The sequence below is a fragment of the Rhincodon typus genome, chromosome 1 (genome assembly GCF_021869965.1).
Source record: "Rhincodon typus isolate 14 chromosome 1, sRhiTyp1.1, whole genome shotgun sequence".
NCBI lineage: Eukaryota > Metazoa > Chordata > Chondrichthyes > Orectolobiformes > Rhincodontidae > Rhincodon > Rhincodon typus.
The window spans coordinates 69,796,486-69,815,206 of record NC_063332.1 but is presented as its reverse complement, the minus strand read 5'-3'; the positions used below and the strand labels follow the sequence as shown (position 1 = coordinate 69,815,206).

Here is an 18,721-nt window from a genome sequence, read left to right as displayed (position 1 = left end):
TTGTGAATTAGTGGCTGTTTGACAATTCCATTGATCGTGCCCATTCAGTTTAATGCAGTTTATTTCGAGGTATATTTTGAATTGAATTTGAATTCTTAGACTGCTCTGGTATAATTTGAACTCATTTTCCATTAATAATGGAATGATTTTGTTCCAAGTTGTTATTTGGGTATTCATTTCGTTGTCACGAGTAATTTTTGATTTGTTTATTGAGTATCGAAGGCCAAATTTGACTATGGCACATGATGGCTTTAGTAAATTTATCGTGGCGACAATGCAGGACTCTTCTACAGGAGCCTCATCTCTCCAGAAGTGATTCTGCTTTGGTACATTTCTGGAATATATGCGATATGAACAAGATTTATCACTAATCCTATAAATCTGTTTTTGTGTTACTACACACTCCTCGTAACTGAACTCCAAAGAGCTTTAATTATTTTGGTTGGAGCTGATGATTGATTGTATGTTGATTCAACAGTTGGCTCGTTGTTTACTTTTTGTGGCAAATAAACTGAATATTAGTCAACCCACTGTTTTAAAAGATATGATTCTTATAGTTGGAGTTAATGTTTTAGATTCAGTGACACTTCAATTCTAAAGAATGGTCACTGGACCCAAAGCAGATGCTGCCAGAACTGCTGAGTTTTTTTTCCAGCAATTTGTATTTTTGTTTCTGATTTTCAGTATCTTGGCTTATATAGTTCATGTACATCAAAAAGCTCAACGTGTAACAAAATGCCAGAAAATGTTTTTGGCATTCCTTGACTATGTTTGCACTTTGTTCTGCCTCAGTTGTGAAAATTGCCTTAGTGTTGTTTTAAACTAGTGTAGTGTTTCATAATATTTCTCTTCTTAAATTAGTATAATTTGTAAATGTTGGCCTAGCCAGCAACCTTATGAATGACTTGTATACATAAATGCACGTGCAAGCCATACTGATATAGCTATCTTTTTTATATAAAGGATCCACAAACGGGCTAAAGATGAGGCAGAGCAGAGTGAATTAATGTGGTTGCATGATACAAGAGATGAATTTGGGGAATTACCAAGACAAATGCAACCAAACACATCTCTTCCACAGATGAATATGAACAAACCAAAGCAACAAGTTCAGTGCAAAAATAGGAAGAATTTTGAAGAATCATCCCTCGAAAGTTTTAGTAGTATGCCAGATCCAGTTGATCCCACTACTGTAACGAAAACATTTAAATCTAGGAAAGCCTGTGCACAGGCTAGCCTCGCTTCCAAGGATAAAACTCCAAAGGGGAAATGTAAAAAGACTTACTTTCACCAGAAAAACCAGCAGGAAATGACTGCAGGTATGACTTGAGCTCTTGTCTGTTTGAGTACCTTAATTATTTTTGACAACAATTTGATTGACTATTGTAGATTCAGTGATACTGTATGATACATTTGGAAAAAAAAATCACAAATTAATAAGAACATAATTTGAAGTCCAGACTTTGGAAAGTTGGAACTTCTGAATATATTAAAACAACAGACCTAGGGTGGGCGATGATGTTCTTCTGCTTCTTTCTGTGGAGTTTGGTTTAAGCTATTTTTTTAATAAATGTTTTTATGTTTTTGCCTTTTCAAATCAGAATAGTTTGTGTGTACCTGATTACTACTTTGCAATTTCTGAAACTGCCCGGCCCTTAATATAGATGGCAGAATTTTAGACCAACAAAAACTCCACCATTCTGATAAATGAACCAATTTTTAATGACTTAAGTACAGCAAATTGGAACAAAGGTTTGACTCTTGCAATGGTGTTAATTATTTGCTACAGGGAGAAAGCTTTCCTAGTATTAACAAATTGATTGATACTTAGATTTTAAAGCTTCTTATTTTCTAATAGGAGGTTTAAATTTGTGACCACTGTAATTGGATGAATTTGATGATCCCATAATTTAGGAGTAAAGTTGCTTTCAATAGACTTTGTGCTTCTGCATTTAATATGTGTTTTTTTTTTGCTCAATCAATAACAATCCCAAAGGTCACTTCTGAAAAATGATTTCTCTATCCATCATGCCAGCTTATGCCTGATTCCATGTGACTTCACCTTTTTTACCAGTCAGCCATGAGGAACCTTGTCTTTTTCTGGTTTTACTGATGTCCATGTAGACAACATCAACCACTATTCAAAAACAATGTTGCTGGAAAAGCTCAGCAGCTCTGGCAGCATCTGTGAAGGGAAAAAACAGAGTTAACGTTTCAGGTCCGGTGACCCTTCCTCAGAACTGATGGTGGCTGGGAAAATGTCAGTTTTTATATGTAGAAAATAGGGAAGGGGGTGGGGTAGGGAGTAAACAATAGGACAGAGCCTAAAGAGAGAGAAGAACAGTTGAATAGGCAAAGGAGTTGCTAATGATCAGGTTCAGAGGGTGAATAGTTGTTAATGGGGACTATTAGTGACTAACAACAAGTAGTGTACTTGCAGGCTATGTGATAACAAGGCCTGGTGTGTGGGGCAAGGGGCTGGGACATGGGAGAGTTTAGGCCCTAAAATTATTGAACTTGATATTGAGTCCAGAGGGCTGCAGGGTCCCCAAGCGGAAAATGAGGTGTTGTTCTTACAGCTTGCGTTGAGCTTCGCTGGAACGCTGCAGCATGCCAGAGACAGAGACGTTGGCCAGGGATCAGGGTGGTGCATTAAAGTGGCAGGCAACAGGTAGTTCAGGGTCTTTTTTGCAAGCAAAAAGCAGATATTCTGCGAAGCGGTCACCCAGTCTACACTCCGTTTCCCCAGTGTAGAGGAGAACATTGTGAGCAGCGATTCAGTAGACTAGATTCTGGGAAGTGCAGGTGAAGTGTTTTTATCAACCACTTTTCGCTCATCAATCATCTTCTTCACCCCCTCACAAATTTCAATCAAGTTAGTGAGGCACAACCTCCCCTGCACAAAACCATCCTGTCTATCGCTAATGACTCCATTTGCTTCTAAATGTGTATAGACCTTGTCCCTGAAAATCTTTTCCAATAATTTCCCTACCACCAACGTGAGATCACGTTTTTTATCGTAAAGTCCAAACCCTGTTCTCTGAAGTGTATATTTAATTGATCCTTTTGTATAAAATTGACGTGGTAGTCTATCTGACTCTGAGATGATAATTGCTATACTATAGTATATAGCAATTTTCTCATCATTGTGGTGCATTGGTCACAATCACATGTAACAGCAAAAACTGTTGCTGGCAACACACTGCACCAAATATTTTTGTACTGATATTTTGCAATTTGTCGTTCAGTTTTTGAACATCAATTTAATTGGATCTTTTATTTATGATAAATGATATTGACAGCAGTATTAAATGTTTTGCAGGCAAAATTCCTGCCATACTGTAAAGATATTATTGTAGGAACCTGATATGTCAGTAACATCGACCAGAAAAGATTTCTCAAATAATCCAAATTTTTCCAGATACATTTTAAAATGGTTGATTAATTACCCCCAATTCTACTTAAATATTGCAACACTAAAATTCAGAAAATATTTATACATTTAATGACTTTTTCTAAGTTTGCTACTAAGTTCAAGCACTTTTTTGTAGGTTTTGAATCTGCAAGTAATACTAGTGCTAGTGAAACTTGTCAAGAAAAAGTGTGCCACTCTACACAAACAGAAGAATTTTTGAAACCTCGAACTTGCAGCACAACCAAAGATGAATTACAGGAAAAGTCCAAACGAAAAAAATCAAGTGACTTCTCTTCTGGTATGAATCATGTGATAGAACATTGATATTAGTTTGTTCTTATTTTGTTGCAAATTGAAAATTGAGTTCTCCATTTCAAGAACTTGATCTTTGGAAGGTATTGTGTGTTATTCACTGCTAGATGTCATAGGTTAAGACTATCATGTCTTATTATTTGTAAGTTGGTTATTGCCTGTTCTTGGCTTCGGTTGACTAGACAATCTGAATAAAGATACTATATTTTGTTGAAGAAAAATATTTGATTCTGCATTCCAACGTGGAATAGTAACTTATTGCTTGTTGCTGTTCATGCCATCAGTTATCACAGATTTAGTGTTATTTTGACAAATTTAAACCTTACTAAATTGTTGATATATTCAAAGTTAGACCTAACCTGCTCATTGTGTTATTAGAAAACTGTTCCATTATTTTTCTTACTGAATCTATTTTTATATTTTCAATGATATACTTACATAAACGTGTTCACTTTGCAGTGAACATTTCTCAAAATATTAATGAATGTGTAAAAGCCATTGTCAACCTCACGTGATTTTGCTTCTACTGTATTATTGTTTAAAAAGACCTTCATTTGCACTTTTTAAAGATGTGGCTTAATTTCCCACGTGCAATCTCTTTCCTACAATACTAATTGCAATGCAGTGCATGCAGTGTTGAGTGCAACTACTATCTGTCTCTGTCTCCCTTCCCTACAGAATACACTAAGGGAGCATTGTTGGAATCTAACAGAAATAGATTCAATGAAGCACCAGGTAAAGTACTGCTATTACTTTTAAGCAAATAGCTGAAGGAAATAGAGCAATTAAAATCAAGGCTGCTCAAAAGGCCAGAATTGGAGTTAGCTCATGTGTGGTAACTTAAAAGGGTCCTACAGTGTGTAACCTATGTGGAAATTTTGAGTGGTTGTGTGGCCATGCAGCTGGTAACCTTAAAGGGCATGTTGTCTTGGAAGAACGATGCAGCTTGGAGGAGGTTATGTTTCTGTGTCCCTCAGTTGTTCACCCAGTTATTGGAGATCATGCGTTTTGGAGGGTAAAATGGAGCATTTTTCTGGATACAAACCTTTTGATCTGAAGTAATTCATTGGTCATAGCTACTGAAATATGAAAGCTAATTAAAGATGCTTACTTTATATTTTTCTATGTTTGAATGAAAAAGTTAACTGGTCTAGAAAGTTAAGATCAGTATTTCATGATCAGCTTTTAAACATTTAAAAAGAAAAAAATGGATGCTGGAGATATGAAATAAAAACATTGCTGGAGAAACTCAGCAGTTTTGGCAGCATCTGAACAAAGGACAGTACAGCACAGGAACAGGTCCTTTGACTCTCCAAGCCTGTGCTGACACATTTTGCCCTTCCATACTAAAACTGTCTTCACTTACAGGATCTGTATCCCTCTATTCCCTCCCTGTTCGTGTATTCGTTCAGGTGTTTCTTGAATGCTGCTAGTATGTCTGCTTCCAACACCACCTCTGGCAACATAGTCACCACCCTCTGTGTGAAAAAATTGCCTCGCACATGTCTTTTAAACACCACCATCTCCCCAAACGCACACATTGCACCTGGGACCTGTGTCCCTTAGTAATTGACTACTACACCCTGGGAAAAAACCTCATACTTTCCACTCTATCCATGCCAATCACAATCTTTTAAACTTCTGCCAGGTTGCCCTTCAACCTCCTGCATTCCAAAGAAAATAAACCCAGTCTGCCCAACCTTTCTCATGGCTAAAATCCCCCGTACCAAACAACAGCCTGGTAAACCTTTTCTGTACCATCTCCAAAGCATCCACATCCTTCTGGCAGTGTGGTGACCAAAACTGTACATGATATTCCAAGTGAGACCTAACTAAAGTTCTATAAAACTGCAGTATAACTTGCCTGTCCTTATACTCACTGTCCCTTCCGACGAATACAGGCGTACCAGAGGCTTTTTTTTACAACCTTATCTACCTGCGCTGCTGCCTTCAATGATGTGTGGACCTGCACACCCAGATCCCTCTACATATCAATACTCCTAAGGATTCTGCCATTCATTGGAGAATTTCCACCTGTACTTGATCTTCCAAAATGCAACACCTCACATTTGCCCAGATTAAACTCCATCTGGCATTTTTCTGCCCATGCTTCCAGCTGATCTATATCCTGCTGTATCCTCTGACAGTCCTCTTCACTATCCGCAACAGCGCCAATCTTTGTATCGTCCGCAAACGTACTAATTAGACCAGCTACATTTTCCTGCAAATTGTTTATGTAGACCAAGAACAGCAGAGATCCCAGCAATGATCCCTGATACCACTTGACTTCACCTTTTTCAATGGCTTTACTGAAGTCCATGTAGACAAGATCAACCACTTTCCACTCATCAATCATCATTGTCACCTCCTCAAAAAATGTAATCAAGTTAGCGAGGCAGAACCCCCCCCCCCCGTGATCCCCGCACAAAACCATCCTGTCTTTCGCTAATAAGTCCATTTGCTTCTGAATGTGTATAGGTCTTGACCCTGAGAATATTTTCCAATAATTTCCCTATCACCAGTGTGAGGCTTACAGGCCTGTAATTTCCAGGATTATCCCTGTTACTCTTCTTAAACAATGGGACAACGTTGGCTATTATCCAGTCCTCCTTGCATGTGTTAAAGAAGATACAAAGATGTCTGTCAATCCTCCAGCAATTTGTTCTCTTGTCTTTCTCAATATTCTGGGATAGAGCCCATCAGGACCCAGGGACTTACCTACCTTAATTTTTTTTTAAGATGCACAACATCTCTTCCTTAATAGCAACTTGGCTTAGAGATTCGACACCCTTTCTCTGAGATCATCCTCCACCAATTCCTTCTCTTTGGTGATTACAGTATTCGTTTAGGATTTCACCTACCTCTTCTGCTCCACACACAGATTCCCTCCTTTTGTCCTTGATTTAGGCCAACTGTTTCCTGGCTACCCTCTTCCTTTTTATGTATATATAAAAAGCCTTGGGATTCTCCTTGATCCTGTTTGCTAACAACTTCCTTTAGCCTTTCCAATTCCTTGTTTAAGTTCTTTCTTACTTCCCTTATACACTTCAAGGGCTTCATTAGTTCCCATCCTCCTAGACCATACGTACGCATCCCTTTTGTTTTTGACCAAGGTCATAACATCCAAGGTTCATGTAAATTGCCATATTCTTCATTCTGGCAGGAATATGCCGCTCCTAAACTCTTATCAGCTGCCTTTGAAATACTCTCACATGTCCGATGTTGAATTACCCTCAAACAGCCACCTGCAACCACCATTCTCCACTTCCTGCCTAGTATTGTTGTAGTTCACTTTCCCCCAGTTTAACACCTTCACCCGAGGACTGCTGTTATCCCTATCCATGAGTATCTTAAAACTCATGGTATTGTGGTCACTACTTCCGAAAAACTCCTCCATGAAACTTTACTCACCTGGCTGGGCTAATTTCCAAAAATCCAGGTCCAGTATAACCCCTTCCCTGGTTGGACTGATAACATTCTGTTTCAAGAAATGCTCTTGAATTGTTCTTGCAAATGTTGCCCCATCCAACTGCCCAGGACGAAATGAGTCCCAGTCAATATAGGGGAAGTTAAAATCATCAACCATAACAGCCCTGCTGATTTTACACCTTTCCAAAATCTGTGTACATGTTCTTTTCTCTATCTCTTACTGGCTGTTGGGAGGCCTGTATTATATACCCCCCAGCATTGTGATTTCACCTTTCCTATTCCTGAGTTTTAGCCATATTGCCTCGCTGCTCAGGTCCTCTGATCTGTTCTCCCTCAGTACAGCTGTGAGATACTCCTTTACCAATAACGCAACTCCCCCACCCCTTTTACATTCCTTTCTATGACGTCTGAAACTTCTAAGTCCTGGGACATTTAGCTGCCAGTCCTGTTCTTCTTTCAGACAAAATCTGTGGAGAGAAAGCAGAGTTAATATTGTTTCACATCCAGTAAACCTTCTTCAGAATTGATAGCTTAAAAAAGGTGCAACATATGCTGATGGTTTAGGGGTGGGGAAGATGGAGATGGAAGGGGGGATGGGGGGAGGGGTGTAGGGAGTGAATGCATAGGTGGAGAGAGAGAGAATGGCAGTTCTCGGATAAAGGAATGGATAATGGTGAGCTAGGGAGAAAGAAAAGCTGATATTGGTGACCATTAGTAGGTGAAAACAGTTTGGCTGTGATGAAAGCAGCCCATGTCAGGACGGTCAGGGCTGTTGGGGTGAGTGACGGGCATAGATGAAGGTATTCAGACCCTAAATTTGTTGCATGCCATATTGAATCCTGAAGGCTTTGTGCCCAGGCGGAGATACTGTTGTTTGCTGCTAAGTTATTTAAATTCTTCTTTCTTTATTACAGAAACTGGTAGTGACTTCTCACTCTTTGAAGCTCTACGTGATAATATCTATTCTGAAGTGGCAACTTTAATATCCCAGAATGAATCACGACCCCATTTTCTGATTGAACTTTTCCATGAGCTTCAGTTGCTTAACACAGACTACCTACGACAGCGAGCTCTTTATGCTTTACAGGTACTGGCTGTTTAAATAGTTTAAATATATCAAGAATGTGGTACTTTATCCTCTTTGTAAAAGAAATAAGTTGTTTTCCCATCCAGGATATAGTTACAAGACATCTTTCAGATAAGAGCTATAAAGAAGGGGAGCACACTTTATCACAGAACTCGGCTGTATGGATGACATGTAATTCAGAACTTACTCCTAGTGAAAGCCTGGCTACAAGTGATGATGAGGTGAGTATTTTTATGAGATACTTAGTGAATATTCTAAGATTTTTCAATCCTGTGTTGCGGTAAAGTAATCAAAATCTGAATGCGTTGATGTGTTTTTACTGTTGGTACTGATATGTCATCTTTCCAAGAATTTCATGTATTTTAATTGCCGATATTGTATGAGTCAATCTGCAGTGTGAGTTATCTTGATAATAACTTCAGGAATACATTACTGCTCCTGGATCCTGATATGCACAGCTGGTGACAAACAAACAGTATACTTGCCACTTCACTAAAATGAGCTGTGTCTGAAAACTTATTAATTATTTTGCATTTGCCTTATATGGCTATTGACATCAGATTTCTGACAAATGTACTGCAGAAAGCTTCTTTAGGTCAAGAGCATAAAGTGAGTCGAATCTGCTGCCACAGGAGGTCGATGAATCAGTTAGGATAGATACATATAAGGAGAAGGTGGGCAAATGTATGAAGAAGAAGGGAATATAGGGTTGCGATGATAGATTCATGGAAGGAAAGTTGGAAACAGGTGCAAATGGATCTACCCTGTTTCTGTTCTGTATATTTTATATAATCCTAAAATGTGGACAAATACACTGCCCAAATGTGAACAATCAAAAGGAAGTTGATTGTTGCATTTGAAAGCAACAATGTGCAGGGTCGTAGGGAGAATGCAGGAGAATGGGGGAAAAGATGGGGATCTCATTCATAGAGCTGTTGCACAAACGATGGGTTCAATGTCCTTCTGCGCTGTAACAATTGCGGATTGATGAAAATATTGCAGGAATTCTGCCTACTTGCTACAATTATTTTTGACCTCTAACTAGTTGCAAAGCAATTACATTTTTAGGAGATGGTAACAACAGAACAAAAACCCATTTAAAACAAAGTCAGAATTTTGGCTCGAACATTGTGATTCTTTATTTGCTCTCAGGTAGCATCTTTAGCTAGCTACTTCCTAGGATAAGTGTGCAGCAGCTGCTTCATAGCAGAAAAAGATTGAAGAAAGTGAGGTAAGAAAAATATCTCTGGTTTAAAAACAAGTAGAGAAGGTATGAAGAAAAGGAGAGTGAGAAAAATGAAAAGGATAAGAAAAATACAACTACTTGGAGTATCCAGTACCTTCCATTTAGTAAAGTGGCTCAAGGCACTTAATGGAAGTGTTGTGAAGTGAAATGTGACACCTGATTTGACATACTACATAGAAACCTAGAAAATAGGAGCAGGTGTAGGCCATTTGGCCCTTCAACCTTGCTCCGCCATTTAATATGAACATTCCGCTCAGTGCCCTGGTCTCACTTTCTCCCTATACCATTTGATCCGTTTAGCCTTAAGAACTACAAGAAGAGTTATTTGGACAGAGGTAAATTCCAGTAAACAACTTCAAAAAGGAAAGTATGTTGGAGATGGAAAGGGGGCTTCACAAAGAAAAGTCCAGAGTTTAAATGGTGGAGCTCTTAGAGATGGCGTGTGCAAGTTGGAGCAATCTCAAAATGTTTTTGGGATGGAGGAAGCTTAACAGATGGGAGCATGAAACCATGGAGGGATTTTGAAACGGAGATGAAAATTTTTTTAAATCAAATAATTGATAATGAATCAGTGAATGAGATTTAATGTAATTGAGTTAATGGGCAGCAGAGTTTGGGAGTATTTCTGGAATTTTCTGTAATTTTGGAAATGAGTCCCGCTTGTCAGGAGTACTTTGTGATAGTTGAGGCTTGAGGTTACATATGGTTAAGATTTTCAACTGCAGGTGAGCCGAGACAGGGTTGGAGACTAGCAATGTTGGAGTTCGAAATAGGTGGTTTTGATGACATGTAGACATGGTCGGAAGCTGCAATGTTGTGAATACTCTGGTTCTACCTTGGGCAATGGTGATCAAGAGGAGTGGCTAAGAAATATAATTTGCATAATATTTTGGTGTGCATTCAACACTAGTTGTTGCAAAGGTAGTATGACAAATCGGGGACTCCGAAAGGTTCAAGGGAAGTGGTAGTGAGTTAGAGTTGGATATTTTCAGCATTTATGTGAAATTTGATGTATTCTTGTTTTTCACTTGAGGCTGTATATAAATGAGAAGTACAAGAGGAGCCAAGAAAATGTTGTGAAAATAAAAAGAGAAGCCATTGCAAGTTATCCGCTGTCTATAACTAGGCAGACAAGACTGGAACCATTTTGTGACAGTCATGTCAAAGACAACTCTCATGATTCTAGCTGGTGCTAATACTGGACAAATAAGATCCCAGACAACCACAGAATATATTTAAATTTGGCTGTCAATGTTTTTGAACAAAAAAAAGCAGTTTATTCACAGAAGAGAAAAGAAACCAAAGCAATGTAAATCTACATAAAACCTGAACATAACCAGCAAAACCAGGTTTCATTTTTTCTGAAGAAGGGTCTAGGCTTGAAACGTCAGCTTTCCTGCTCCTCTGATGCTGCTTGGCCTGCTGTGTTCATCCAGCTCTACACCTTGTAATCTTAAACCAGGTTTCAACCAGTTTCACAATATTGCAGCTTCCTACCACATAGCATCATATCATCAAAATGCCCTACTTTAATCTTTGTAGCTTTGCTATTTTCCAACTGTGTCTCAGCTCATCTGCAGCTGAAAACCACAGATCTTTATAATCTCAAGGCCCAACGATAACAAAGTAATCCTCATGATATATACCGTATGCTCTTTTATCATACAACATGGCAAGAAGGAGGAGGAAGGATAGTTTGCCATGGACACAGTCACAGTCAATATTATTTGTGACTTTTGAGTTAGCCCTTCTGGAGCTATGACGGCACAGACTACTTGAGCATTCAAACGTTACTGAAAAGATGAAAGGCAACCAAGAATGTACAATTAAAAGTAAGGAGTAAAATTGAAATTTCAACAAGTGAAAAAAGCAAAAACCAGCAATTAAGGAACCAATGACATGAAAGTAATAAGGAAAAGGACAAATCTACAGATGAGCAGAAGAACATGTGGGAAACCGAGGCACAGTTAAAGCGGCAAATGAATGTAAAGGGGGCTAGTAAGTGTGAAGTATTAGATTGGAGTGCCTATTTGAGTAGTCAGTCGAAGAGCAGAAAGAAAGATTTTGAAACAGCTAGCTTTTTGGTGTGATTTAGGTTCGTTTTTGCTGAAAGTTTGGCAACGTTATCTGCACTTCATGGCTTGCAGAGTACCGAGGCACATGGGAAGGAGTGAGAAGAGATCCTGTTGAAGTGGAAATTGGAATTTAAGAAAAAGAGACTGACTTTGGGATCTGGTTGAGAGTGCAAAAGGACATTTGGGAAAGGGGAGAGAACAAACAGGTTTGCATTCATTAGGTCCCCTCCGTGACCTAAGTATATTAATGTTTTGCAGCCAGTGAACTGCTTTTGAAGTTTATTTGCTTTATGAAGCTGAGTACACTGGCCGAATTGTGCATTGCAGGTTAAAAAAGAACATAGAACAGTACAGCACAGTACAGGCCCTTCGGCCCACGATGTTGTGCCGACCTATTATCCTACTAAGATCAATCTACCCTGCATGCCCTACATTTTACTGTCCTCCATGTGCCTATCCAAGAGTCGCTTAAAAGTCTCTAAAGTATCTGACTCCACTACCACTGCCGGCAGCACATTCCACATGCCCACCACTCTCTGTGTGAAGAACCTACCTCAGACATCTCCCTATACCTTCCTCCAATCACCTTAAAATTATGCCCCCTCGTAATAGTCATTTCCACCCTGGAAAAAAGTCTCTGACTGTCCACTCTATCTATGCCTCTTATCGTCTTGTAAGCCTCTATCAAGTCACCTCTCATCCTTCTTCGCTCCAATGAAAAAAACCCTAGCTTCCTCAACCTTTCCTCATAAGACCTGCCCTCCAATCCAGGCAGCATCCTGGTAAATCTCCTCTGCACCCTCTCTAAAGCTTCCACATCTTTCCTATAATGAGGTGACCAGAACTGAAATGATATAATAAAGGGTCAGATAATCTGTTTTAGTGAAATTATTTGAAGGATAAGTATTGATTAGTCTGTCGGAAGAATCACCGTGCTCCTCAAATGTTACAGATGACAGTTATTGCACAATGCCTGCAGCTGAGTCCTATTTTCCCGTAATACATTTATAGGACGCCTGTGGAAAAACTGCTGACCATCAAGCCAAGATAGATCTTCAGCAGCATGAGGATGCAGAGTATATAGAATCCTTAGAAAATGCCAGCATGTTGTCTACTTCTTCCAATTTAGAACCCTTTGCTAATGATGATCTTGGTAAGATTTCATATACATTATTGGTTAAATAAATTTTAAATTGGACATTAGCCTTTAATAAATGTAATGAAATAAGGTTTAAATTTCCTGCATTTATCAAATTACTTCATGCCACACTGGACTGTGTTGTAATATGCTCATAATTTTTGAAAAATGATTGTTAAATGACTTTTTAATATAAATTTTGAATTTGTGGTTAAAGTGCAGTTTCCCAATACAGTGTAATGTTCGTTTTAGTCTCTATTGTCAACAGCTGTTCGTATGACTTCAACATACACACTTCTACCGTGTTCAGATTTGATGTATTTCTTTGTAACTTGGTCTCCTGTCACTGTTTCAAATGTCTGCAGCAATAGAAAATCCCCATCTGTCTTTCTGCAGCTTGTGTTTTTTATGAATACAGGTAATACTGTCATTCACTTAGACAAGGCCTTGTCTCGGATGAGGGAGTATGAACGCATGAAATTTGAAGTTGAAAATAGCCAGATTGATGTCTGTGCCAGTGCCGTTGAATGTGTTAAAGGTAATTTAGAAAAAATGTTTAATGTGAAATGATATGAATATGTGCTTGGTGTATGAATAATTGGGTAGCTGGTAACAAATTTTCCAAACACTCCATTTTGGATTTTTGAAAGGCAGTCGATGAGAGAGCCTCAAACTAATTCAAGTCTGGTATAACTCGTGTTCTGAACAGTTCTTCATTGATGGCTGAAGTTATTGGAACATTGCTTTTCTGATCACAAAAATATGGATAATCATCCAAGCAAAAATTGATATCTGTGTCCTGTTATGGTCTTTGATCAGTGTGCTCTGGTTCTTGATCGATCCTTCAACAGGAATAGTTTCTTTCTGTCTTCTCTGTCAATCCCTCATGATTTTGACCAGCTCTATCAAAATTTCCAAAATCTTAACCAATGGTTGCAACCCTTGCTTCTACAATCCATCCACGTAACGGCAGTTCCTCAAGTCTGGAACTTCATCTTCGTGAATCTTTTCTGCATCTTTCATGCCTTTATGTCCTTTTTGGACATAATATTCCGGTTGAGGCCAAACTAGTGTTTATACCATTTATCAAACATCTTAATTTTTGGATTACGTGCTTCTATTTGTAAGGCTCAGAATTCTGTATGCTTTATTAGCAGCTTTCTGTATGCTTTATTAGCCACTTTGAATGCTCCTGCACTCCCTTGAGAATTTTACCCCTCATTTTATATTGCCTGCCTTTGTCTTCCAACAGAACTAAATAATTTCACATTTCTCTATATTTGGGTTTCACTTGCCACTTGTTTGCCAATTCTGGCAGCCTGATTCTATCCACTTGAAGTTTATCAATGTCCACCTCGCAGTTCATAATATATATAAGTTTTGTGTCATCTCAACTTATTAGAAATTTTTTAAGGATGTAAGTAGTAGATGAGGAGGAGCCGGTAATGACATACTTGGATTTCCAAAATGCTTTAAGATGCACAGAGTTAGGGGTAATATGGCATGAATAGAGAATTAGTTAACAGGCAGGAAGCAGAGAGCAGCAATAAATGGGTGTTTTTGAGTCAGCAAGCTGTGTAGTGGTGTGCCACAAGGATCCATGTTGGGGCCTCGACTACTTGCAATCTTTATTAACAACTTGGGCAAAGAGACAGAGTTTTCAGACAATACAAAACTAGGAGGGAATTCAAACTGACAGGAAGGCACAAAGACTACAGAGAAGTATAGACAATTAAATGTATGAGCTTCAAGGTGGCAGATAGATTATAATGTGCACAAGTGAGGTTATTCACTTTGGAGTAAGTAGGAAAGCAAATGTTTGTTGACCATTATTGTATGGAACCTGGCATACAGAAACAACCAAGTCCTGCTACAGCTGTTTCAGGGCTTCTATGAAACCATGCCTAGTTTACTGCATGCATTTTTGATCCCTGTTTACTTTCATTGAAGGTGCTTGTGGGATGAGAGTTGCCCTATGAGACGGGTAAACTGAACCTTGTATATGCTTGAATTTAAAAGAATGAGAGGTGATCTCATTGAAACTGTAACTGTCTGGAGAATCTGAAATACACAGGCACAGTTTCAGGATAAGAAGATCATCCTTTGATTGAGATAATGAGAAACTTTTATTCAAAAGGTTGTGAATCCTTAAAATTGTCCACCCCACGGAATTGTGCATGCTCGGTTGTTGAGTATATTTACAGCTGGGAGAGATGTTGATATCTCAAAATTGGAAGGTGGAGTTGAGCAATAGATCAGTCATGATCTGGGCTGTGTAGCGTAGACCCGATGTACAGCTTGCTCAAACTTTTGTTTTTATTTATTAACCCCTGTCCAAGTAATAGCAAGCAATGTTGAATGATCAAATCAGTGCACTGATTTGACACTAATCCCCATTCAAATTGGCTAAGTCTATCTAAGCAACTGATACGATGTTCAGAGTCGTTGGCTACTGTGAAGAACAGGAGGATTAGATATTTCAGGAGCAGGGTGACAGAAGAGAATTAACCTTGGCCATCATAATATTGAATATCAACTACACTTTTTGCTGGAGTTTCAACCTCTTTAGTCAGAAGTAATCAGTTAATCTTGTCATCACTGGGGACTGACTGACAGCCGTACTTGCAGATTCTATCTGCCTGTGGTCATCTGCGAAGTAGCTGTGGCGAATTTGTGCCACAATTCTTCACCTCTGAAAATGAACAAATTAACCTCTGCAAAATATCGGTTTAGTTACTTTTTGTACAATTTCTTGCGACTTTGCCATGTTTGAATAATGTAAGATATTTTCCAGCAAAGAAAAATCCACTCTAAGCAACACTAAATTTTAATGTTATTTAATTAGGCCTGAGTATGTCTTTAGCCAAACTGATTCATCGCTGTAGATTAAATAATTGAAGAACAGTGATATGCATTGAGCCCTGATTGCGTTAATGACATGAAGCTCTATCTTGGCTATCTTCCATGATTTAATTCTAGAGCTCACCACATCATGGGACATTAAATTCTGAGTAAGGCAGAACCTTTCTTAGCGCAATTGTATTGCCAATTTTGACCTCCAAGTTGAGTTTTGGATGAAATATTGAAACTATTATGAAGACTATCTATTTCTACCTCTGAAACAGTTTGTCTTCAGTTTGTCTGCTGTTGAAACCTTCATCCACACATTTATTACTTTCAGACTTAAGTATTTCATTATATTCTGAATAAGATCTTCAGTATTTTTATTTCCTCTTTTAAGATGGTCGATAAATTGTACCTTTTTGCTCCATTTGTGGCTACCTGTCAGTTTTTTCATGATAATACGTCTGTCGAGTTTTCAGGTACTTTACCAGAAAAATGATGCAAATACATTTTATTTCATTTTTTAAACAAAAAGAAAAGAGGGATAAAAGGGCATTTTGTTTTTTTCTCTCAGTTTGATGCTATCTTTAATTTCCCTTCTTAACCATGGTTGTCTATTCCTCCTCCTAGAATCCTTCTTCCTCGCTTATTATTTCTTTGCTTTGATCCATGAACTATTTCTGAAACATCTGCCATTGTTTCTCAACCACTTTTTCTGCTAACCCCTTCCCTCGTGTACTCCAGCCAGCTCTGCCCTCATTTCATTTTAACGATTCTTAATCAACCTTAGCATTATTGTTTCCGAACCCAGTTCCTCCCCTTAAAATGCTAAAATCTATCATGTTATGGTCACTATTTTGGAGAGGATCTTTTCCTCTGATATCATTAATTAAACCTGCATCATTTCAGATCACCAAATCCAAAATATCCTGATTCTTGGTTGGATCCACAACATGTTTTTGGAAACAGTTCTGAACACAGAGTTCTGCCTCGTGGCTTCCTCTGTAAATCTGACTGTTCCAATCTCTCTGAAGATTCAAGTCACCTATGATTAATGCACTGTCTTTGTTGCGTGATCTAATTATTGCCTGATTTATTTTCTGTTCCACCATATAGCTACTGCTCAGGAGCCTTTAGAGTACACGTACCAGTGTCGTCTTCCTCTTTTTATTTCTGCCTCCAGCCTTATGGATTCTGTATCTTCTGATCCAAGATCATTTATTGCTATCATATTTATTCCATCCCATACTAACAATGCTACCCTGCCACCGTGTCCTTCCTCCATCATCTTCAGAAAAGTTTCATACCTCTGAATATTTAGTACCCAGCTTTGATCTCCTTTTAACTATGTCTGTGTAAAGGTTAAACATCATATCCATTAACTTGTAATTGTACAGTTAATGCATCTATTTTGATCCGAATGCAATGCACATTTGAGTAAAGAGCTATTAATTTTGTCTTTTTCTCATCCTACCCACCCCACCGACCATATTTACTGTTTCTCTCTTTGGTGTCTTCATCCAACGAGGTGACCTATAATTCTGCCATGTTCGCTGGCTTTATAAGCTTACATTTCCTCACTGCAAAATCTCAATCCCTCTCTCTCCTTCCTCCCTCTCTCTCTCCCCACTCTCTCTCTCTCCCCCCTGGCCCAATTAGTTTAAATCCCTCTGTACAACCTAGTTATTGGATTTGCCAGTGCATTGGTTTCAGTATGGTTCAAGTGAAACTGATCCCACTAGGATAGCTTCCTTCCAACCCAATACTGGTGCCAGTGTCTCATTAACAGAAAGCCATTCTACCCACACCACATTGAGCCACGTTTTATCTCCTTGATTTTACGTACCCTATGCCAGTTTGGCCTTGGCTCAGGATTATTTGGAGGTCTTCTTTCCAATTTAGCTCCCAACTGTTCAAAGTCTTGCAGCGAAATCTCCTTTCTAGTCCTACCAATGTCATTGGTACCAGCATGGATGACAATACTGGCTCCCTCCCCTCCCTCGAAAAGTTCTTCTTTAGCTATGAGGAGATGTCCTTAACTCTGATACTTGACATGTAGTATTGCCTTTGGGACAATACCAAGATCCCATGGTCAGTTACTTTACCCTCCCTGCCATCTACACAGCTTGCAAGAGCTTCATAAATTTTGGATGCTTGCAGGGGTCGAGGTTCCTCAATTTTAACCTCCTGCAACCTTATACCTGCCTCACCTATAGCCACACGCTCCTGTCCCTGTTCACAAACCAATTTTGAATTACCTAATCTCAAGACTGCCCCCTGGAGCGAAAGGTCCAGGTAATTTTCTTGTTCCCTGATGTAGCGCAATAATGATCAGTCACCTTGAACTAACAAAGTCTTCGTCTATTCTCTGTCATGTTATTCCTCAAATTCTAAGACTTTCATCTGATGATGATAGCGGTGTATTTCACGTCAGGATGGTGAGTGGAATTTGCAAGCTGTGTATTTGCATGCTTGCTGCGTTGGTTTTTCCAGGAAATAGAGGTGCCATCGTTGGAAGGTACTGTTGAAGGAACCTTTATTGCTGCAATGCATCTTGTAGATTGTATGCACTGTGACCTGTGCTCCGGTGCAGGAGGAGGGAATTAATATTCAAGGTGGATGTAGGGTCTAGGCCCAAAATGTCAGCCTTTCTGCTCCTATGATGCTGCTTGGCCTGCTGTGTTCATCCAGCTCTGCACCCTGTTGTCTCGGATTCTCCAGCATCTGCAGCTCCTACTATCTCTGATTCAAGTAGTACCTATCAGTTGGGTTTATCATGGGTGGTGTCAAGCTCGTTTAGTGTTGTTGGAGCTGCACACATCCAGGGAAGTCTATCATATTCCATCGTATACCTGACCTGTATCTGGTATATGGTGAACAGGCTTTAAAATATCAGGAGGTGAATTACTGCAGAATTTCCTGCCTCTGACCTGCTCCTGTAGCCACAGTACTTGTATGCCTGGTCCAATTAAACTTCTGGACAGTGATGCCCAAGATGTTGCTGATGAGAGATTTGATGATGCATTTGAGTGTCAAAGGGAGTTGCAGATGATTTTTGTTTGCTACCTTCATCATCCCAAACTGGATATTGTCTGCAGTCACTTGAAAATGAAATTTCTTTTTAAAATCACTTAATTTTAATGTAACAAAGCAGAACAATTAAATATCTATGGTT

General features: G+C 39.0%; 1 protein-coding gene across 1 annotated transcript in view; it reads left to right on the top strand.

Moving 5' to 3' along the window:
- The window catches only part of pcm1 (pericentriolar material 1), a 152,121-nt gene that overhangs the window by 109,331 nt on the left and 24,069 nt on the right, over positions 1-18,721 (top strand). Inside the window, exons 22-28 of the mRNA XM_048598181.1 lie at positions 964-1,319; positions 3,552-3,713; positions 4,406-4,462; positions 8,071-8,243; positions 8,330-8,464; positions 12,576-12,717; positions 13,121-13,240. Of these exons, the coding sequence (XP_048454138.1) occupies positions 964-1,319; positions 3,552-3,713; positions 4,406-4,462; positions 8,071-8,243; positions 8,330-8,464; positions 12,576-12,717; positions 13,121-13,240 (1,145 nt within the window). The remainder of the gene's footprint in view (positions 1-963; positions 1,320-3,551; positions 3,714-4,405; positions 4,463-8,070; positions 8,244-8,329; positions 8,465-12,575; positions 12,718-13,120; positions 13,241-18,721) is intronic.